Here is a 23166-nt window from a genome sequence, read left to right on the forward strand (position 1 = left end):
AATAATTAAGAAGATTTTTTTCTTTTTTTAATGAAAACAAATAAAGACGCGTAATTGCGCGTTTTCACTCTCACCACTCGTATCGTCTCATACCATTCTCGTGTAATTTTTTCACCGACCGAGACATTCATTTTTCGCGAGTGCGAGAGAATTGCAAATAAAATTGCAAGCTCGAATGTAATGTGCGTAATTTAAGCTTTTTGATTACATACTTTCAACCATTGCGAAAGAAAGATAAGTCTTATAAAAATTACAACCGCGCCATTGATTTATCCATGTCGCGTTTCCAGTCCGCTTTCTTCACTGCGAGAAACAGGAATTAAAAACTCGCGACAGTTTCAACCGGACGACCCGTTATACCCGTTCACTCATCGCAAATACGATTCCATTCTTGGACGAATCGATCTTTTCTAGCCCGAAATAGATACAATCCGTGCATAGATTATACGCAGACTCGCGTGACTCATCAAATCGTGATACGATAATTCACTTCCCATTTTATCGGACCAAAATCGAGGTCATTTTTCTTAGATCTTACCGATCAATCACGAAATTACTACTCTTCCCTCTTCGCTCGAAAACAAGAAACCCATCATCGAGTAGTTTACAAAGTATAAATTTTTATTGAAACAGTCATATATATAAAAAAAAAAAAATAGAACGTCAACAAAAAAGAAACATAAAAATCAAAAAAAAAAAACATAAACTTAACAAATCAGGCTTAATAATATAAACGACGTGTATGTACAACGGGGAATCTCGAAACTGTGGTTCAACGATGCGAGCCGTAATCGGGTTGAGAGGGTTGGAAGTGGGCTGCACCTTGCACGTCCTGCTCGTGCCCGTGTTGATTCACCGTGTAAGAGCTGTAACTCTCCGATTCGTGGCCCTCGTGATCCCCAGAATCGTATCCTCCAGCTCCACCTCCGATACCACCCTCGGAATGGCTCGCCTGATATGGGATCGGGTGTGGTACCGGATAGAAGACAGGCTTGTTCACCGTTACAGGATGAGGAACCGGAATCGGCTGCGGCACCGGGACCGCCTTCGGCACCACCACCGGTACCTGCTGATGGATCTCGATCGGGACTGGCCTGGACACCTCGACCGGCACGTGTTCCTGAACTTTCACCAGCTTCGTATACGGAACCGCGATCGGATGGTTCACTGGCACCGGGACGGGTATGTGATGGGGCACCTACGAAAGAGAAAGGAATTTTCTAGATCAACGAAACCTCCCATTCGATCCATTTCTTCGATTATTCCCCGTGGTGGGAAATGAGATTTGAATTTCTTCATCTTACTAGTTATTTTTATTTAATTTGCGTTTTTGTGAACGGATGATGAAGGGATTTGTTGTTGGATTTGTATAATATATGCATTATTGTGAAATTAATATAAGGAGAAATTGAACGAATGTGAATACCTTGACTGGATAGGGAACCGGCACCTTGACGACCGCGGTTTTCGTGACCTTGATGATTTTGGTCGGTATTTCTTTCAGATGAACCGATTGCGAGATAAGCTTCGGCTCGCTCGAATGGAGACCATGGCCTTCCAGGGAGGAGAAATGAGAGGCCCTCGCGGCGACCACGGCCAAAGCGAAAAAAAACTGCAAACGTGTATGTATATAATTCGCGATTAAAGTTCGTCGAACTGCGCGCCAAGATAAATCTGTGGCGAGAGGAGGAACGAGTAAAGCGGAAAATCCTTTCTAAAGTTCGTGAAATATCGTAACAGGAATTAAACGAATTATCTCAATTATCGAGCCAAGTGAACGGAATTAACTTTCTCCGTTGAAATTCTTTTAGGCACAGGCCCATATGAATATCGATAATCTGTACCGAGAGAATTTGCTTTCTCCGACGAATCTCTCCCGCGTAATCACTTTTTCTTGGCTGGCTCACGCCCTCGATCTCTGACAGGATAAAAATGGGCAAAAGAAAAAGAGACACTTTACAACCCTGTTACAACCCTTTACAACTCTCTTCGGGTCCACTTCGAGCAGTTACACGTTCACCAAATTTATAACGAAAGTTGTAAAGAGAGAGAATTACTCCTGCTCGTTTCCTCTCGACGATGATTAAAACTTACTACTCGCCACATCGTCATCCGGTTTCGTAGGTGTAAGCAGATAGGCGTTTCCGATGGGACGAATCACACTGACAATTGCACTACCAGCAGTTGCTTATATACGAGGACCTTCACCATCGCCGATCCACGAAGAAAGCACTCTCTTTCCGACTGGCTTGCGTTCTCCGGTCTTGTCTCCGCTTCTCCCCTTTTCTTTTCTTTCTTTCCTTTTTTTTTTCTTCCTTGCTCTTCTCGCGAGTTCGACGACCGGCCTCCGCCACCACGCTCGATTTCGACTGCAATCGAGATCGATCGCCTCTCCACGCATCTTTCGCGCCGAAAGGGAATTTGTGTTTACCTCTTTCGTAACTGACCCAGTCACGCACCTTCCTCCCCATCTCTATACATGATTCCGATCTTTTTCTCTTCTTCCTTTTGAGGAATGATAGCGACGATTATCTCGTTATGTCTTTTCACCGAGCGTGCAATCTTCGTTAATTACTCGTCCGTGTCTTGAACGTTTCAATTATACACGGTCAATTACGAGTGTCAAAATTGTACAGTTCGTTCTATTACTTATTATGTTTAAGATATTTATGATAATTAATAATGGGCCATGCTTGTTCGATCGAAATATATTTGTCTTCGTCGAGATCGTATCGATTTCAATTCTAATTTAACGCATTTGATTGACAAGTTACGTTAGTCAAATTGTGACTGTCAAATTTTTATATCCAACTCGGAATATATAACATACTTCAAAATTTTTTAATTTTTAAATTTACATTTTAAAAATAATTCTTTCAATTCTTTTAATCGTAGAAGAATGCTTCGTTCAATTTTTTCGTCCAATATGCGAATACCATCAGAAGGAACGATAACAGAGAAGGTGAGGAAATAGTATTAGGAAGTGGAACTTCCTACGTGAGATCGAGTTGTAATTTCCTGTTATAAAAAATGGTAAGAGCAATCGACTATTCTGAAATGCGAACCGCGAAAACGATTCACGGTCGAGGGAGAGAACGGTGAAAGGATTATCGTTCTCGAACACTGAAAGAACGTACAAAGTAAAAGGATAATCTGGATCATCTGGTTCTTTCTATCGCCACACTCGTTCGCATGCACTCGTGCGAGCGAAACAAATCCGCTACATGTAAAACTTCGGCGGAATTATGATATATGAGTAACAAGCATTTCGATCCTATAACGAGACTCGAAAGAAAGTAATATCCGATGAAGAAATTAAATCGATTTTGACAGCTGTTAACATTTTAAGGAAGATTAAATGATTACTGTTTTTCTTATTTGTTTTTTTAAAAGATGTTATATTTTTCTTCTTCTTCTTCTTCTTTAGTAATTTCTCTTTTAATTTTTTCGTACAAATTATTGCAACTGATATTTTTTTACATTTTTATGACGCACTGAAAAATTGCTGAGAATGTATTTCCAACGGTGGCAGGAAGAACAAGAAAAAATTTATCGAGATCCTTGAAAAATCTCAATTCTTGGCCTATGGAAAATCTTTTACGTATATATTATGTAAAAAATTGAATTGTCTTTATAGGTATAGATCTAGGTACAGAACGTGTATCCTTCCGACTTGAGAGAAAAAAATGTAGCGTTTAATCAGTAATGGTTTTCTTATAAGGGCGATAGAATCCGGTTCGGTACAAAAGCAAAAGTAAAATCATTCACCGGCCAACCCTCTTTCTCCTCTCACTTTTGGTGAAAACTAGTAATCCCGTGTCGAATTATATATCGATTATCTGTTTTATATAAAACGTGTATCATTGATACCGATTCAATTTCCACCCATCATTGATCTTCCATATAACAAAAAATGAATAAATTAACACGAAACATAAAAATTGCATTACCTTATCCTTATTTCGTTTGTCTTCCAGGAGAAAGGCAAAAAGTTATAAAAAGTATAAGACAGAAATAACCTTTCAAAAGAGTTGTTCGTGAGAGGAAAAGTTAAATTTAAAATTGTGTCCAATATATCTATAATAAAAATCTATAAATAAAAGTTCGTTTTATTTGTCGCAATGTTATTTTTTTTTTTTTATATACCAACTTTCTTATAGTATTTTCTATTAAGTCGAATAGAAATAATTATTAAATAAATATGTATGAAATTCAGTAATACACGATATTTGAAATCTTATCCGCGTCAAGAATCTTACTTTCAAGATCATCTTTCTCTATTTTATTATTTAAAAGAAATTCGAGTGCAAAGAAGCGGGAAACAAAAGGACAACGATACTTGACATGGTTTTCCATGGCAGTTGAGTGAAACACGAACCGATGCGGGTAGAGGATAATCGGGATAATTAGAGCGCGAGTCCTTTCCTTCCGCAACTCGGTAGAAGAGCGAGCTTATAACTAATATCCATAAATGAACATAATATAATATGCTCTCTAATGGACGACGCATGTGTTTGCGACATACACGCGCAACAGGGTAACATATACCTTCACTCTCACCGTAATTTTTAATGCTAGTAAAATTTTTTTTGATTCTCCTATTATTATTCTTTAAAAGTTTTCAATCCGTTTTATACTTATATAACTTGTTTTTTAACGAAGAAAATAAAATTTTAAATTAAATAAAAACGCTTTATTATACAAAATTTAAATCAATAGAAAGATTGCATTTAGGTAAGAGACATAAAGATATACGGACACGAATGCAATAGAAGGATTGTTGTTTAAATTATGAAATAAATCGCTTAAAGAAAGAAAAGGATTTCATGAGCTTATAATTCATGAATATAAAATGAATTCTTTTACTCTTTATCATTAATTTTTGCTTTATCCGTTAGGGGAATAATCTATGACATAAAGAAAGTGTAGAATAGATGTATCGTCGTATAGGATTTTTCGTTACATATTCTGAAATATCGACTTATAGAATCTATTATATACATAATCTATGGTGATATTTCTCCGTATACTTTCGAGCGTAATTCATAGATAGAGCCACAGTGTTATTCGAGCAAAAAATTCGATTTTGTTACAATCGAATGTGTGGCATATTTGATGCCTTTGAAAAACTTTAATAAACACTTTTTGATCTCTTCAATTCATCAGATGCTATCAACGCCATTGCTATCTAATTTTTGAAAATATGTACTTGTTATTATCCATTGTTCTTTCTTTTTCTAATGAAAAAAAAAAGGAAGAAAAGAATTCAATTTGAATTTAAGTTATAAGAAAAAATACACGCAAATGAAAAAATAATTTGTTAATTCTCTATATAATCCATTTACTTTGGATTTTTGATTCGATAATTAATCGTCGAAATTAAAGTACGAAATTTATGTAGAGATTGTGCAATTGTGAATTTTTATCAGATCGGAATATCTTAATGCGTGTCTTCCATGGAGTTGTCCGTTATGCAATTAATGCATTATCGATGTTTTTAAATTATTCAGTGATTCGGCCGATTTATCACGTAGAAACGAGTCTATTCGTATATGTCTAAAATACAAGCTTGGAATTCTGGATTTCTGCTCCACCACAAAATAACTAGAAAAAGATTTCTCCAAACTTAAAAGACAATAGATCTTTTTTAAATAGATTTCTAAGAAAAAAAAAAACAAATCGCGAAAGAATATTATTGATAAAATATGAAACTCGTGAAAATTAATTTGAAATTTAAACAATGAAATTTTATAAATTATTGAAATATTTGCGTTTAAAAAGATAATAATAAAATTATTATTACATTAAATGATTAAACGAAAAGCAAATTATTTCTTTTATTCATTAAACTTATTCATAAAAATTCGTACTTTAACAAAAAATTAACAAAATTTTATGGCATCTATTTCTGTCTTCACCTTCAAAACACGTTAATAAACGTTCGACATATTTAAGAAAAAAAAAAAAAAAAATTGTATTTCTTTCATCGTAGAAACTTCACAAAAATAATCTTGTCCGATTTCTTGATGGTGGAAATGTCTAAAATACACATCGATCGGTATTTTATTTACAAAAACAATTGATAAACTGAAGTTTCTTATAAATCAAGGATATGGAATTCGTATTAATTTAAATAAATAATTAATGCAAATGAATTGCACAACTATTTGTATCAACTGTTGGATCGTTATAGACACTGACTCTTATATCATTTTTTTTTCAACGCAATTAAAATCAAAAAATAAATTCAAGAATATTAAACTTGTCCACTATCAACTTCGTAATAACAAGCTTATAAAATATAAATTTTATCTATATTGAAGTTGTTTTCTACAAACAGAAAAAAAAAAAACATTATCGTGATGCATCTTCTGCATTTGGAAAGTTACGAAACACATCTGCCACTTGTATCTCAAAACACAAAGCTGTCGTGAACTTGACGTTCAATAATCGGGATCATACGAATTATATGCTTAGAGGTGATTGACGACAATCCATTAAACCTTACGAAAGTCCATCGTTCGTTATCCGAATCCTTTAAAAGCTTCTTCTTCTTCTTCTTCTTCTTCTTCTTCTTCTTCTTCTTCACCTAACGAAGCTCGATAATGGTCATACACGCGCATTTTTTTTTCGACGTCGACGAGGAGAAAAGAGAAAAAGAAGGAGAAGAGAAAAAGAAGAGAGCGAAGTTGAGGAAAGAGACGCATAGAGATTTACATAAATCATCGTCTGTTCCTACATAATGGTTGCTTAAAATATCGAGAGTAAAGATCGGTGGGCGGAAGAGGAACACCAACACTGAAACAAAAATGGAATTTTATTTTATTTCGGTCGGTATCACCAACACGCACGAGTGACGATTATTCAAGAAACATTTTGTTCGCTACGATCATCTCTCCACGATGAGCAGACCTTCAAAAGAAGTCAATTAAAAAATCTAGTTCTTCCAATGCCATCCGATTGCGAAATAAACTGGAGGGAGCATTGGTCAAGTATAAAAGATCGAAATATCTCTGGGACGATATTCCACTCCTTATTCAAACAGCATATCGTAAACATGAGGTTGCTACTGATCGGTCTGGTAAGGATCCTTTTTCACGCCAAAATATTTTGTCGAGATAGATTTCATACTTTTCTATTCGAAACATAAACATCTTTTCACTGGAATTTAAAAATTGATGATCGATTTGATTCAAAGATTAGATAAAAAGAAATTGTTGTGAAACGCACAAAGAAATAAAAATAATCGTTGTGTACTTTTCACAAATTATTTCAATATATTTCAGACTTATCTGACGGTCACCTCGGCTTTCCCCGAGCCAAAGCAAAAGAGGGACATTCTGCCGGGCGATCCACGTTACGGAATCGATCATCATCTCGACAACGTGGTACAAGTTAAAACCTTCAACGACGGATCTGTGGTACAGGACGTGTATGGACCTCCTGGATATCAACCGGGCGCTCCCCTTGGCAACGAATACTTGTCACCTCTCGCTATAACTGAATATTCTACACCGGTAACTGGAATAAAAATTATAAAAGAGAAATTATTTCATAAAGATTCTACCGAAAAAAATCATCAAGTATTACGTTTCTTCAGGTTGCTGAAGTGGTTAACGTGGAACCTGAAAAAGTAGCATCGACCACAACATTCTCGGTTCCCGTTGAAAGCGTCGAAGTACGTATAGAATAAATTGAACCAAGTATCCGATCACGTTCATCCGTACCGTAATTTTCTATTTGCAGACGGTAAACGTTACACCTCCATCACCCTCTTACGGTACTCCCGTCAAGGTAAATTAACACTTTCTCGCAACAATCTATCCATCCTGCAAATTACTCGAACGAGTAAAACACATCTAATTTTCCGTAGACCGCTGTAGATACCGAATCTCAAGTCAAATCCACGATCAAAACCGTAAAGACTCAAGTTCACGAAGGATCTCCGTCGACTGTGAACATCGTTGAACGTGGGCCTACCGTGAAACGTAAGAATCTTTTAACATTACATAATTCACTAACATTACACCGCCAATGCGTCGAAATTTCTTCGAGATTTTTCAAAACTGAATTCTTCCTAAATCGTATACGATCAGAGATTCGCATCGCCACATTTCGATAATTACAATCGACGCGTAATTTCTCTCTTTCTCTCTCTCTTCTCCTGTAGAAGTAACACAGTTTACCGGCGGAGCGAAGACCATCCCCTCAGCTACGACAACCGCGAGGAAGAACGTTGTTGGCAACACCCTTCTGCCCACTGTCTACGCTTCTTACGGCGGACTCCTTAACATCCCAGATTACGGCGTTTCTTCCCAACTTCCTTCCCTCTATTCGACAGTACAACAACCCCTCCCCGTCGACCACGCCGTCAATCTCAACGTTCCTCTTCCCCTCTCACCATCCCTTTATCCGAACAAAAATGTTCCAACCGCGTATTCCATCGCGCAGCCGGCCTTCTCGGTTCCGCATATCGTGCAACGGACCCCCCTTCACAGCCTCTACGCGTCGCTTCCTTTCGAAACGCTGTCCCCGGTATCTTCCGTGGCCACCTTGACCCCGGTGCAACCCGTGGACCCGAATCTGGTGCACACCGTGGAATCTGTCAACTCTGTGAAGACCTCGTCGCCTGTGCAACACGCGGTGCCAACCGTGGTCAAGACGTTAACACCCGTGGTGAGCGTGTCGACGGTGAGCCCTCTCCGATCCGTGGACACCGTGGATCCGATCAACTCGGTGGGAATCGTGTCGCACCAGCCAGTCGAGACCCAACACTCTGTGACCGAAGTGCTGAAAACCAAATCGGTACCCGTGATCCATATCCCGAATCAGACCCAGCAGGATAAGCAATTCTTGAACATCTTCTACCAGCTTGCCATGATGTATCTGCCCAACTTTCGACCCCCGTCCTCGACCTCGACGACGACGCCTTCCTCCAACGCAAATTCTAAATCGGAGTCAACCTCGATCCCACCCGTGGTCAAAGTTTCTCTTTTGAGCGATACTTACAATCGAGAACTCGTCGGTGTGAATAATCCGGTATCGGTTGGTAAGCAGGTGGTGAGCGTGACGCCGGCCAACGAGTACGTTCAATCGACGGAAGCCAACGGCGGATATGTTTATTGAGAATAAATCGTACGATCTGATCTGTTTTTGGGGAGCTGTTTTAGAATCGATTCGGTCGATGATCGAAAAGATTATTTTATTGAAACTGAGCGTAACAACACGAGTTAATCCCCCCCGATTAAAGATGAATGAAATGCACGACGATGTTATAAGTAAATAAAATTCTTTTATTATTATAAACGTTGGATTATCAGTTATTTCTAACAATTATTATCTTTGCAACTTTCGATCGATAAAATCATAGGTGATATTTGGTTAACGTTTATATATTGTAGCATGATTGATGTTAATCATAATAATAATTTGAGGCGATTGAAAGATGTAAAAGCGTTTTTCGAGGAAGAGAAAATTCAGGAATTTCTTTTTCTTTTTTCTTCGATCATGGAATTCTGTTACCATACTTTACATTTGTTCGGAGGATTCATATTAGATCCCGCAGGACAATTCCACGCTTCGCTGAACTCTTTGGAATTCCTGAGAACTCCGAGAAGTCTCACGTGTCCAGGGCAATGGCTGTCTTGTAATATCCATCTCAAAGATTTTGGAGTATAGGCCTCGCACCAAATCTAAGCAGAAAAATATATATATAAAAACCTGAATAAATTAGACATAATGAATGTCTTCTACAAAAAAAAAAAAAATTCGTAAAATAAAAATTTCTTGCGAATGAAATTGATCGAAAATAAAATTCAAGAATATATTGAATAATAAATATCCGAAAATCGTCTACCATTAATTTAATGTCTCGTGACACGAAAGGACACGCACAAAAAAATTAATAACGTGAAATAAATAATAAAAAAGTTTATTGATATTCGGTGTGGATCGACTCAACACGTTTCAAAAGATATATCATCTTTCGTCAGCTAGAGAAAAAATATAAATTTTAATCGTTTTCAGGAATCGATACAATATAATATCCGACAAAATAAATGAAACGTCTTACATGCGCGAAACTAAGAAAAATAAGTTGCTCGTGAGTGAGGTGGGTGAATCCCGGAAGCGAGGGCTCTCGGCCGTGTTTGGCCTTCCATCTTTCGTAAGCGACGACAGCTTCTCTCAGACCACCGTTATCCGCTATATTTTCACCCAATGTGTGTTCACCATCGATATAATCGTCTATCTGCTCGAATAAATGCGCAATCGAATCGTCGATACCAATTTATAAACTTAATCAAAAACGTAATTGGAGAAAATTCGTCAATTTTCGTCAACGATCTGTCTAACACATGACGTCTCACACTTACTTCAGCTTCGTAGTAAGCGTTATAATGATCTATGAAACATTCGGTTTTCTCGGTGTATCTCAAAATAGTCTCGTTGGTCCACCATTGTCTCACGTTCCCATTACTGTCGTAGTGTCTTCCGCTGTTGTCGAATCCGTGAGTCAATTCGTGACCAAGAATCGTGCCGATGGCGCCGTAATTCAGAGACCTGAAATCGAGAAATCGATCTATAGAGAAATCTGTTATTTACATGACCCCATCGATCGTAATTCTTACTCGAGACCCAGTTCGTAAAAAGGAAATTGAAGAATTCCTGCTGGTATAGCTGCATGTTTAAAATAAGTAACGTATGCAATATAATCGTGCGATTGTTAGGTGTTAAATTTCATTTAAGAGTAATACGTACTTATATGATTATACTGATACGTATGAAATGCATTTACATCCGTTGGATCGGTCGCCCAGCTAAGAAATAAAAAAAAAAAAAAGAGAAAAACATTTAATCACTTTAATTCAACACGTTTCTTTGAACGAAACAAAATTCTTACTATGATTCATTGTTGTAATTAATCAGATGAATGCATTCTAATTCGGTCAAGGACATCAATCGAACAATTTGTATCATATTGCTCAAATACTCTGTCTCCGAGAGATCTATCTGAAAATGAACGAGTTAGTTTTATTTCCGCTTAAACATCGAATGAACAAACGAATGAACAATTTCTTACGCCCTCGTAATACTCGTTGAGCACATTTTCGGCGAACAACCAATCCGGGAAGCCAATTTGAGACTCCATCTTCCTATTCTTCTCCAACGTGGCCAGTTTCGTCCGCTGGTCCATCCAATCGGTTCGCAAAACCATCGAGGCGAAGGCTTGTTTTATATTGTCCAACATTTCGAACACCTTTTTACCTTTGTCTTCGTGAAAGGACGAGTCCACGAACAGCCACGAGGCCGCCATTCCTAAAATTATAGCAGTGTTTGAAATGAAAGATCGTCGAACGATTTCCAACATGACTTTTCTTTTATACACGCTTGAAATAAAACTTTATTTCACACTTACCCATCAATTCGTTGACCGCAGACGCGCAAAACAAGGACCTCGATTCACCGACCTCGACCTTGGTCAACTCGTTGATGTAATCTATCCAAATTTTTCTTAAATTGTCCGACGAGTGCGGTACGATTATATCCACTATCACCCACCATACGTAGCTTTCTGGGGAAAAATTCGATAATTATCCATATGTTATAATTATTAAAACATTATTGAAATTCAAACTTTTTTTACCTAATTCTTCCTCCTCGGTGAGAGCCAACATAAGAGCAACCTCCTTCAAATATTCCAGATCGCCTACCAACACTTTATCCTTCTTATCCAAGTCTAAAGTGTCAATATCCTTAAAAACCAGTTCAATGAACGGCCGCCATAACAGTTTAGGCGTGAGCGTAGAGTTAACTTCGGTCACAAACTCGTCAGTCAACTTTTGAAGATCGTCTACCAGCATGTAGTCGTCATCGGTCGGATCATCCTCCCAAATCGTTTGATTGGTATCTAGACGGGATAGCTGTAATAAAATGATATTTCTGGTTAACAATAATAAATTATTGCCTACGCGAATATTATTAATAACGTTAAGTCGTTAAGTTCGTTCAAACAACGTACGTAATAAAATGCGCTCGTTAATTTGTAAAGCGACTCGGTGATTTCTTCCAATTCTTCCTTGCCAAGGGGCAATGATTCATCGTTTAAAGAGCAAGTATCGAGGGTTCCATTGTTCATGATTTGCTTAATTATGCCGGTTATGTACGTAATTTCTACATCTTTCAGTTTATCTTCGCTTTCATCCCCCTCCTCCTCCTCCAACTTCCGGAAACTTGATCTGATCGAATGCAATCGTTTCTCCAATTCCTTGTTGCTGTTAACAATACAAAAATTTGCATCGATTGATTAATCGAATCACATCGTTCGAAACAAATACTTCGAAAATAAGATCTCTACTTGGGTAATGGATTACTGACGATCGGCGTGTCGAGAAACATTATATTGTTACTGGTGTTTCGAGGATCGGGAATAATCTCGAAGCCGAAGAACACGTCCTTTCCTAGAACTTTTTTCACCCTGGCTATTTGTTCGATATAATCGCTCGTTTTCTTGGTGATGGCCGCAGGAACCGGGGGCAGACCGAGCTCTTTCAATACGTCGAACAATGGCGTCAGTCCAAGCTCGTCCGTCGCCTCTGAAATTAACTCGAACGTTACGATCCACGTCTTTTTAACCAGAAAAATTCAACGAATTCAAAAAAAATCGTCGCAGAAATGTCGAAAAGAATTTTTCCATTTTAACGGAACGAACTGGTAAATCTTACTTGAGGAAAAAAAGTTATTGAACTTTCCTTGTGAACAAGTGAAATGAAAAATCATTAAAATGGCAACGTACGCACGTTCATGCAGCTGCTGTACAACAATTTAGCCTGCGATACTGCCCACGGCTCGCTGCTATTCGTCCCATTTTCCCGTAACAGCTCTCTGATTCTTACGTACATTCTTTCTCGACGCTCGTCGAACCACGAATTAGTCGAACTCTTATCCGGTATAGGATGCTCGTCCCGCCATTTCCCGCATGCGTATCTGGAAAGGAATTGAACGTTAAAATGCGGAGATAAAGATCCTATCGCAAATTGTACACGCAAGTCTGAAGTAGCTCCATGTACTCCATTGCGCGACATTGAAAAATAGCATATACTTCGTCTAATTCTGAAACGTATGCTATAAATATGTACAGTACTATAATCGGAGCTTCCAGAATGTATACTCACTTATAAAAATCGTCGCAAGGATCTACGGACGTGTCCATAGATTCTTTCAAACTGGCAGCTAGGGCAACGAAAATTTCATCAAATCTTCCCCAATAATACGTGATCACAGAGATAGAATATCACAGAGACATTGATTAATCGCTTACCTATGCGGACGCAATTCTCTGTTTCGCAAAGTTTCGTCGGTCTGTAAGTTATATCTGAAAAAGAAAAAGTCAAAATACGATAATTGAAAATTGAAAAAATAATGAAATTTGAAAGTAAATTTTATTTTGCAAATTCTTAAATGTAGGATCATGATAATAATTGCTTACAAAGTATGGAAAACACTAGTGCCGCTAGGATAGATAGACCCATCAGGAGAAACAACGTAATCATCATTAGATTCGGTACGTGTCTTCGTTTCTTTAGGCTGAAAAAAGAAAAAGGAAAAACAAATCTAATTGGCATGGATTAAAGGCTTCATCGTCGGCTGTTTGATACATGTCATAACACGACTTAATAAGTAAGCGAGTAGAGACAACCGGCAGACGTCAATCTCGCAATCACTTACTAGGCGTTTCTGGACTTTATCGGTACCAAGTTCTGTTGGCTGGCGACCGTGTAAATTGACTGTGTTTCATCCTCTGAAGAAAAAAAGAAGAACAATAAGTACAAAATTAAATGGAATGGATATACAACTTGCAATTAAGTAGTCAAATAGTGAAAATTATCGTAAAATATAATAAACGAATTTTTTTTTAATTTTTGAAGCAGTTATATAAATCATTTTTTTTCCAATTCTTCGTCGAATTTATTTACGACGCAAGTTAAAAATCATCATCCTTGAAAGCGTACCAAGATTTTAGGAAACGACGATAAAGGAATTCCATTCTCTCGTATTGGAATCGTACAAAACTGAACTTGACACGACTATAAAGGGAGAAAGTACTTAGCAGAGTAGTTGAAGCATGCTATATAGGGAGTTAAAAGGGGTATCGACGGATGTACCGGGGTACATCAGCGGAAACAATGAATAAATAGTAAGAAATATACTCACTGCGCTCGTTCATGGTGAATGGCCTAGTGACCGGATCGAACTGACGACACTGAACAACCTCGAGGGACAACGGGCTATCCATACGTTCACATTTTCCTGCTTGTGCTTGTGCAGTGGTTCTCGTCGTTACGTTGAACAAACTCGTCTATTTTCACCTGTGCACGTCGTTACATTCACCCCCCCCGGCCACGTGTTTCCACCCCCATTGAAATGGTGCTCGACACCGCTTCTTCGCCGCCTATAAACTATCCCCTATAAACATTTTAACGACAATTTGTCTTGTCTTCGATCTCGTGGATCAAACGTGGTTTTATCGAGATTTGTCTTGAGATAACGATCTATCTCGTTAAGAATAACCAGGCGATTATGTGATCTAGAACGTAAGAGCGAACTTGGATAAAAAGATGCGATTCCTAGGTGAAAGTTAGTTAAAGAAAATTATTCAATCGAGATAAATACTGTTACGACTTATACAGTTGGTTAAAGATATAACCTGGTTTCTATTTGTATAGAAATGTAGGCATTTACAGTGGAGGAATTCAATTATCAAAAAGCCGAGAAAATGGGATTAATTTTTTTATAGGATAACAGGAAAATAGAATCATATCTTTGATATTGCGTTTAAGGGATTGAGAACAAACTCGAGATCGAGATTGATCATAAGAAATCGAACTGTGTGTCCTTCGATGCAATTGACGTATGCAAAGTTTATCATTAAAACATGCACTTCCTTGAAACATGAATCGATATTTGTCCTCATGTGTTGAACAACTCTTCACAAGGTTTGTTTCTCGTTATGTAAAACTGTTTTTTTTTTATTCCATAATTGTTTTCCTTAAAGAAACAATGGCGACGGGTAAAATTGAATTAAATTGAAGAGATTCGCTTGCGCTAGCGTTTAAGTAGCGTTAAGAAATTCTATTTTACGCAAATAAAATTTCGTTGGAATCGTAACGTTTGCACAATCTTGACTTCTTCTTTTTTGTTTTTTTTTTTTTTTTTATAAAGGAAATAAAATATAATTAGATTTTATTGTCTAGTGCGTATTAATGATGTAACGTGTCACGTGGGAAAAAGTAAAAACTAAAGAAATAATTTTTCATTATTCCATTAATATTCATTCGCATAATTCGCGTAAATATCATTTCAATAATATCTGGAGTAATCGAGTAGAGATTAATGAATGAATATATGATCAAACAATTTATTTGAAAACACTTTTTTTTTGCACATAGACACAGATAATAAAAGACACCCAATTACATAGTATAAACAGTTTTATCGGATAAACATCGGTTAACTGATTATTCGTGTTAAATATAACGTAAGTAATCAATAATAGTAGGTAAAAATTATTCAATGATGCTGAATCGATATATCATAGTAGTACGGAAACGTTCTTTCATCAATTGAAATGTCCTTTCATCAGAACAACACAGATATATTGTTAAACTTTTAAAATAAAGTTGAACGAAAATTTTTCAAATGAAATACATCTGCGTTTGGCTACCAAGTTTCAACTTGGCTAGAAAATAAACATAAAACATTTCCACGCCTTCGAGTGGCAAAATGTACTTTACATATTTCCAACACGTATATGGACAATGCCTCGAGGATATCCAATAAAAAAAATCGTGGATTGCGTTGCAAAAAGAATTTTCACTGAATTGCAATGACGAGGATCGCCCGGAGGAATCGCTAGGAGCAGTTTCGTTGTGAACTAGAATTCTCCGCAATATTTTTCTCCCATTTCATGCGTTTGATCGAACGGTACCTGAAACACTCGTCAAGTATAATTCACGGTTCTGAAGTACGATACGTGCTTCGGGGGGATTTTTCAAATGCAGGTCGAGGAGAACGGTTGTTACGTTTCGTTCGTTTCATCTTGCTCTCTTGATGATCAACGAGATAATCAAGCTCGGTTAATCAAATTGTGCTCTTGTGGAAAAGAAGAAGTTGATTTCACGAAGAAGATCTATCTTGGATAGATATATAAGTACGACGTTAAAAATATTACGCGAAGATGAATAGATATAAGACGTTCCATATCTTAATTTCTTACTAATTACAAACAGCAAAAAGTTTCCAAAACCTATTATTTCAGTATTTCTAATTATATAAATGAAGTTTCTCCAGACTTGATACGTTTCATGCGTCTAAGAATTACCAAAGATTACACAAGAATTGGTAATTGTAAATTCATAAGTAGCGTAATTAGACAGCGAGTTTCGTATTCCTCGAAACGTTTTGTTACGTACTCTTTCCAGCATGAAAAAGATTCGAATAAAAAATTGAACCGTAATTTATTATATGCCAGACTGGTGGTATCAAATTTACGTAACTAAATGAAATGAAATACAGGATGGATGATCGATGGGGTATTTATAACCCAACGGAAAAACGATCTAATTTCTTTCAATCAGTCTAAGCGAAAGTGTTATACGTGTATCAATCGTGAAAGGATCAATAATCGATATGCAAAATTTTCCTGAAAAATTTTTTACTCTACGGAAAAAATAAGAAAAAGAATTCAAAACAGTTAGAACTCGTTGCGAGCTTCTCGATGCACGAGAATTCTCTAATAAATTCTGAATTTTATTATCTTCGAAACTTGTCATTTCACGTTCTAACAGTCTTATTTCTAATTCTCCTCTTATTTTTGTTCTTCCTCTTTTTTTCGTGTGTGTGTGTGTGTATGTGTGTATACAATTGCTGCATCGAATTAGAACGATTTATGATTCGTGCCACTTTCTCGTTGCGTAATTTTTACGGTGTGGCCTCTTGAGCATTTTCCTTTTTTACCATCGTGCAACAATGTCTATAAATTATAAAAATTGCCCAATAGTAATTGTTTTCAAAGAATTCGTGTTTAAGATAATAAAGAGCGTGGTCTTCGTTCGTCTTTCAAACAGGATCGATACAAATCTGAACATTTTTTGCGTTTGCGCTTATATTATTTTCATAAGTGTGATCACAAAGCGTTGATCACAATAATGCGATGGAAGTTAATTCAATCGATCAATGAACGTTTCGAAATTCGATGGGATCGATCGGTAAACTGGTCGTCTTGCTCTTCGTACAAACACGATATTCTGCGAAAATAATGGCAGTAAGTTGAATGTTTTTGTTTGGACGATTCGTTACCCTGGCGACATTAGATTGATTTATATCTAAGAGAATTTCCGTGTTGTGTACGTATGCATCGAACGTGTGTTATCGTACAATCGCAAAATTTATGTGTTAAAAAAGATAAAAAAAAAAAAAAAAATTGAAATTATATATCGTATAAGAAAGATAGATAAAAATATTTTTATCGAGCGAAACAAATTCTGTCGACGATGGAGGTAAGAAAGGGATGAATTGACGAGAGAAAGAGAACACACCAATGTTTTATCACAAGACATAAAAATTAACTTTTATTAGAAAATAAATAAAAGTGTTGTTGCAAAATTATGATAAGGGTAGGGGGAGTAGGCGGAAAGAAGAGAAGAAAATATACAATGAAGGCTCCGATGTCGCGATATGTCTTCTTCGATATCACATGCCGCACAAAAATTTTTACGTGTCCAGAAAAGAAGAGTTAGGGGGGGGGGGATGGAGGGGCAAAATACAGGAATACTGATACTGTAAAAAAATTCGTTGCGCCGTGTAGATCGAAAAGAAAAAAATAAAAAATAAAAAAAAAGAGAGAGAGGATCGAAATACAAAAATGCAAAAACTTTTTCCCTCGAGATTGGAAATTGCCTGAGCGTTCGGGTGGTGTCCAAAAAAACGATTTTGCCGATCCTGAGGCCGTCGATTTTGATCCTCGTGATCGTGGATCCGCAACCTCGACGTTCCTCGTTCATCGTTTCTTCGTTGGATAATACTGATCGACGATACTTTCTCCCTCCTCCGTCAATATGATTTTTCCTCGATCGATTTTTCTAGAAGAGGGGAGGGGTCAGTTTCCCTCGAGAACGAAGAACTCGAGCGTTGGCAAACGGTCGGATGCTTCAAATGTATATCGTCTCGAGCTTCTTTCCCGCCAGGAAAATTTCGATGTTGGCCATGGTTATCGTTATTCGTGAAGCGTCGCTACTCCAGATGCACCTCGTGGACGGCTCGTCCAGGATGGACGCTCACCCTGGGCCAGCGAGTTCAGTTGGCGCCGTGCGGAACTTTAATCCCAAGGATGATGGGAGATGGGGGCGGCCTTCACCACCTTTATCTGAGGCTCCACGTAGTGCTCGACGCCGATGAGGTGCGGTGTCGCGACCTTGGGTCCATGGTATGGGATCTTCACGGTTGGCACATGCGGGATCTTAATGTTCAGGGGCTGGGGGTGTGGGGGTGGAATAGCCGGTTGTTGCGGAATCTGGAGCACTTGGTGGACTTCCGGAGCGTGTACCTGCGAAATTTTTCCCCACGTTAAATTAACTTTAGGTCGGGTGTGTGAGAAATTTGTGTCGTTGCTCGAAGACCGGTTGCTGCGAACTGAAGCGCGAGCGTGGTGGATAATAGACGTGGAAGAAAGGAGCGGTTAGAAAATCTGCGACTCCTTATGCGGTTGCATAAGTAAGGGATTGGAAGGAATCGGCGAACGATGATTCAACCGCAGTCCTCGTTAAGGGGGATTTGTAAACCTGTTGGTTAACGTTGGTTAACGAACAATTCAATTAGACGACGATCAAGATACGATCGGATTGATTGATTGGAAAGTTAAGTTACGTGAATCGTGACCACCGCTCCGCTTTAGACGAACCATTAGACGTGGGAAATGAGGAGTTATCGATGGTGCGGTAACGATTCGAGTCGAAATCGAACATATGAGACGGCGAAGAGTCAAAATATATGACGATGAAAGAAAGTGGTGGTGGGGGTATAGGAAGATCGATTTTTGAAATTGAACTCGAGAAAATGAAATTGATTGTTGCCAAGACGTATAAAACATTGCTGGTAAATAGCTAATCAGATATTCGGTGAATGGTATAAAAGCGATACTCGAGAAAATAGACGAAAACGAAACGTATATATGCACTTTCGAGTAATATTACGTTGGGATGCTCGAAAAACGAAAAATTTTCTTCTATTAATTCTTCGTTTTACCTGATGATATTAATGATGAACACATGATATTGATCTTAAATTATTTTTTTTTTTTTTCGTTACCTGAGGAGCCGATACCTTGACTATTGGTGCTGCAGCAACCTTATAATACGAAGCTTGAGGGATCTTAACGTACGCAGGTGCTGGCCAAGCTTCCGGTGCTGGCCATGGTTGCGCCACTACCTATGTGTATGTCAAAAATCCTTTTCAATGCTGCTCTTTAAACCTCGATGCGGAAAACTTTGTTACGTTTGGTTACCGCCGAGCGTGTCCAGTTTCTCGGTTCGCATGCCGCCAACTTCCGGCAGATTAGATTTAGATAAATCGGTGGATAAACGATAAAAGAAATAGATGAGTGATGACGTATGACGATCGTCCAAAGATTTCTTCTCGATTCGAGCTTTTTGGAACAGCCCAAGTTCGGTCAAGTAAGACTTGGACGAAATAGAGTTAAGAGAAGGGTTAAAATTTTAGAGATACGACGCTTAGCTTACTGTTTATCGATTATGAAGAGATGGTATCTAGAAATGTTCTGGCATCATTCGTGGATTCATTGTGCGGAAATTGTTACGAGAGCGAAATTAAGGTGTTGAACTTTTGAAAAAAAAAAAAATAGTGTTATATTTTTAATAGGTCCAGAGTGAATGGTATGGAATAAACTCTCCTTTCATGAAACGTAGAAGAAATTAAATCGGGAGATTATTACGCAACGTGCAGTAGAACGTAATTCGATTAGCGAAAAAATCGAATCGGATTAACTAATTATCAGAAACTTTTTTGTTTTCACTTACCGGCGCGTGTAAGTATCCAGGGTAAGCACTGGCAACAGCCATAGCGGCGAAAAGGACAATCTGTAATTATAAAAAAAAAAAAAAAAAGAAAGAAAGAAAATATTAACTCGATATATTTAAATATCAACTCGAACTCGATTACATTTCGTTTACTTTGGAAATTCAAAGAAATGCATGAACAGTAATATAAGAATAACGTGAATGATGAATTTTAAAGTGGAAAAAATGGATACGTGTATGCACGAGGCCCGGAGAAACTACGAGCAACTCGTTGGCAACCGCCGATGAGAAACTTACGACGAACTTCATTGTGGGTGATTTTTCTTGTGCAGTACACGGGAAAACACTACGTATCTGAGGGGCGACGTGGTTTGCTTTTATAGCGGTGCCCTGCCCAGGCCCAAGGAGCCAGGATGAGGCGGGGGTACAACGGTTGCATTGCATACGGACCCCTTTCACCAATACCGATCGACCCTTTCGGACCCCTTATTCGGTGTTCCGTTGACCGTTCGAATCGTTTCACTTCCGTCAACTCGCGACGACACCCTGAACATTTTTAAGTTTTCTTCTTCTTCTTCTACAATAAGAAAAGTTTGTTTCGAAAAAAAAAAAAAAAAAAAAAAATCGAAATCTTCGTATAAAATTGACCCAGTTTGCTTGTTTGAGCGACGGAATTGCCGATGGCGAGGAGAAACGTGACAGTTGGAGAGATCATAAGAAAAATTCATCAAGGATTCGTCGTTTCCTTCGAACGATCCAATTGTCATTGATTTTTCTTCTTTTTCCTTTTTCTTTTCCTTTCCTTTTTTCTCAACGTTAATTGGAAATTAACGCGACGAGTGATTTACGTATAATCTGGATATTATGTAAGTTGCAAATCCTGCTGATCTTTCCGCGTTACGCTTGTACTTGTGGAGAAAATATCTGGGAAAGAGGGAGATACGTACAAGATACGTGTTTCACGTTCTTCCGCAAAAAACGATATTAATATATTTCGCGAGTGAAAATAAAAGTCGTATAAATTTAAGTGAATAGCTGCCTCGCCGATAAATGATGAGAAAAATATTTGTGAGAAATATTTTTATACAAGCTGTGAAAGCTCGATGATCTATTAAACGTCATTTTCTACTCATAATCCGTGCATTTTAAATCGATAATGAATGTCTTTGCCATGTCCGCCATATTACAATATCGTGTCAATCATCTTGAAACTACGATGGCAGAATTGCACAACGAAAAATTAAGCCCGACTTCCGGTTAAATTGACGTAACGAGTTTCGTCGATCGTTTTGTAAAATTTTCCATTTTACCTTTCCCTCTTATTTTTCACTTTATTTTTCACTTCGATGTACTTTGTTACCTTCGAACAATACGAATTTACTATTATTAAAGATAATTATTTATTTATATTTTAAAATTTAATACCGCTTAATAAAAAAGTTACAACAACTATATGCTCAAAATTGCATTTTGAACATTGATTTTCATTGAAAAATTCAGTTGAATCGAATAGAAAGTCGAATACACGCTAAAAAAAATTTTACGTTAGATCGAAAAAAACGGAACTTAGAAAAGTGAATTTATTGTTTCTCATTTATGGCAAAACGCTAGCAAAGTTATAACGTGTATCACGTGTTTTCCTAAAGCGCTACAAAAAGAAAAATGAAATTACTTCATATCCTAAATTTAAATAAAACACAATCAATCATTAGCAATATTTTACTTACTAATGGATTAAACGGATAATATCTTTTTTATCTAATTCCAAAACATGAAAAATTTTATACCCAGTGGTTTGGCCTACAACATTCACCTAATTTTATTAATATCTATTTCTCATATTAAGAAACAAAATATTAACTCAATGATGCAACCTAGAAAAAAAAAAAAAAAGTAAAAGTGCATAACGTAAAATTTAAAATTCAAATTTATTCTCGATCGTAACTCTATCGATTTCTACGATCAAATATTAATACAATCGCGAAAAGAAAAGAAAAATCGTTGCCAAATCGATCCATTTGCAGCGGGTGCAACGCGAAATTCCTCGTACACGTTTTTGATCCGAGGAATATTATGCAATTCCGGATAATAAATGTACGGAAAGAAAGAAAAACGATGTAAAATTCTGTTTCAATTTTCATCTCTCCCACCCTATTTATCCCAATTATTCCCCGCGTCGCTAATAGACTGGATTTTACGACTCGCCAATTTCGTAAGCGTAGTAAACGCCAACTTTCTGTAACGTAACGAGCCAATGGAATCCGAGTAAACTCGTAAGAATATCTCGATTGTGCATTCATATTGTTCGAATCCTTTTCCACCGTTTCGAATTAAAATTTTCAATTTTTCCAAACGGAGAAACTCTCTTATAATTTCCTCGCGATTCGAAATAAACTTGTATCGCATAACCAAGCGATACTAATCGCCAATTGTCACGCTTGTCGATCCCATAGTTTTTTTTTTTTCTTCGAGACGACAAACGAAACGAAAAAAAAAAAAAAAAAGCAAGATAATCCTCTATTTTAGAAAAATATCTCTTTCGCGCGTGATCTTCAGACACACGAAGGTTGCAACGATTCGCGCGAAGTTTCCACCTTGGCACGGTTTCTCTAAAGCAACTTTTCTCGATACCTTTGGCCTGTTCGATTTCCTTTTCGAGAAAACTTGCCGCCCTTTACATGGGAGTGCGCCGGACAGTTGGCCAATCTTTCGCCATTCTGCTAACGACGCTTTTGACCCGTCCATCTGTCCCAAGATTTCCGATAAATTCTAAAAAAAATTCTCCGCGCTTAATTAGACAGGTCGTACATTAAACAAGGATAGAAGAGAGACGCGATCTGATCTTAAAACGAACTTAATGATCTTAATTTTTGCAAAAAAAAAAAAAAAAACGATTGTATAATTCATCACTCCGATCAACAATTATTGTTCTTCGTTACGTATACTGATAACAAAATTTCCCAGTCTTATATAAGATTCTCAAGCTATATATTTGCTTCGTATACAATAGCTCATTGAATATAAACTGCGCTAATCGAAATCGAATCTTAAACTCGGATATATACCGCAACAATAT

General features: G+C 37.4%; 4 protein-coding genes across 8 annotated transcripts; 1 reads left to right on the forward strand and 3 right to left on the reverse strand.

Annotated features, from left to right (window-relative positions):
* Positions 1–600: 600 nt before the first annotated feature.
* LOC100872515 (uncharacterized) lies at positions 601–2373 on the reverse strand. Its single transcript, XM_003690406.4, has 3 exons — positions 2095–2373; positions 1427–1612; positions 601–1198 (listed from the first exon to the last, which is right to left on the reverse strand). Exons 1-3 carry the CDS (start codon positions 2110–2112, stop codon positions 773–775), a joined length of 630 nt encoding a protein of 209 aa, XP_003690454.1. The 5' UTR covers positions 2113–2373; the 3' UTR covers positions 601–772.
* A 4435-nt stretch (positions 2374–6808) lies between these two features.
* On the forward strand, positions 6809–10848 carry LOC100872631 (uncharacterized). Its single transcript, XM_031918583.2, has 6 exons — positions 6809–7081; positions 7287–7517; positions 7601–7678; positions 7747–7794; positions 7874–7988; positions 8171–10848. The coding sequence occupies exons 1-6, from the start codon at positions 6950–6952 to the stop codon at positions 9124–9126; spliced, it is 1560 nt and encodes a 519-aa protein (XP_031774443.2). The 5' UTR covers positions 6809–6949; the 3' UTR covers positions 9127–10848.
* Positions 9273–14358, reverse strand: Nep5 (M13 family metallopeptidase neprilysin 5). Of its 4 annotated transcripts, none has more exons than XM_012493135.3 (17): positions 14212–14358; positions 13726–13798; positions 13487–13584; positions 13319–13372; positions 13173–13230; positions 12794–12984; positions 12356–12593; positions 12020–12272; positions 11645–11921; positions 11417–11572; positions 11081–11316; positions 10901–11010; positions 10759–10817; positions 10629–10677; positions 10374–10560; positions 10073–10249; positions 9273–9692 (listed from the first exon to the last, which is right to left on the reverse strand). In XM_012493135.3, exons 1-17 carry the CDS (start codon positions 14291–14293, stop codon positions 9519–9521), a joined length of 2472 nt encoding a protein of 823 aa, XP_012348589.1. In that variant the 5' UTR covers positions 14294–14358; the 3' UTR covers positions 9273–9518. The 4 variants fall into 4 exon arrangements, with proteins under 4 accessions (XP_012348589.1, XP_031774429.1, XP_086761486.1 ...); XM_031918569.2 differs by having other exon boundaries at positions 13487–13611; positions 14212–14250; XM_086905360.1 differs by lacking the exon at positions 14212–14358 and adding an exon at positions 14010–14137 and having other exon boundaries at positions 13487–13611.
* Positions 14359–17599: 3241 nt separating this feature from the next.
* On the reverse strand, positions 17600–20486 carry LOC100872875 (uncharacterized). 2 transcript variants are annotated; one of them, XM_086905380.1, is made up of 4 exons: positions 20388–20486; positions 20091–20150; positions 19363–19482; positions 17600–18601 (listed from the first exon to the last, which is right to left on the reverse strand). In XM_086905380.1, exons 1-4 carry the CDS (start codon positions 20397–20399, stop codon positions 18374–18376), a joined length of 420 nt encoding a protein of 139 aa, XP_086761506.1. In that variant the 5' UTR covers positions 20400–20486; the 3' UTR covers positions 17600–18373. The 2 variants fall into 2 exon arrangements, with proteins under 2 accessions (XP_086761506.1, XP_086761510.1); XM_086905384.1 differs by having other exon boundaries at positions 19378–19482; positions 20388–20458.
* Positions 20487–23166: the final 2680 nt, after the last annotated feature.

The sequence above is a fragment of the Apis florea genome, unplaced genomic scaffold, assembly GCF_048593485.1.
Source record: "Apis florea isolate Af1SG1 unplaced genomic scaffold, ASM4859348v1 contig_1615_pilon, whole genome shotgun sequence".
Lineage (NCBI taxonomy): Eukaryota > Metazoa > Arthropoda > Insecta > Hymenoptera > Apidae > Apis > Apis florea.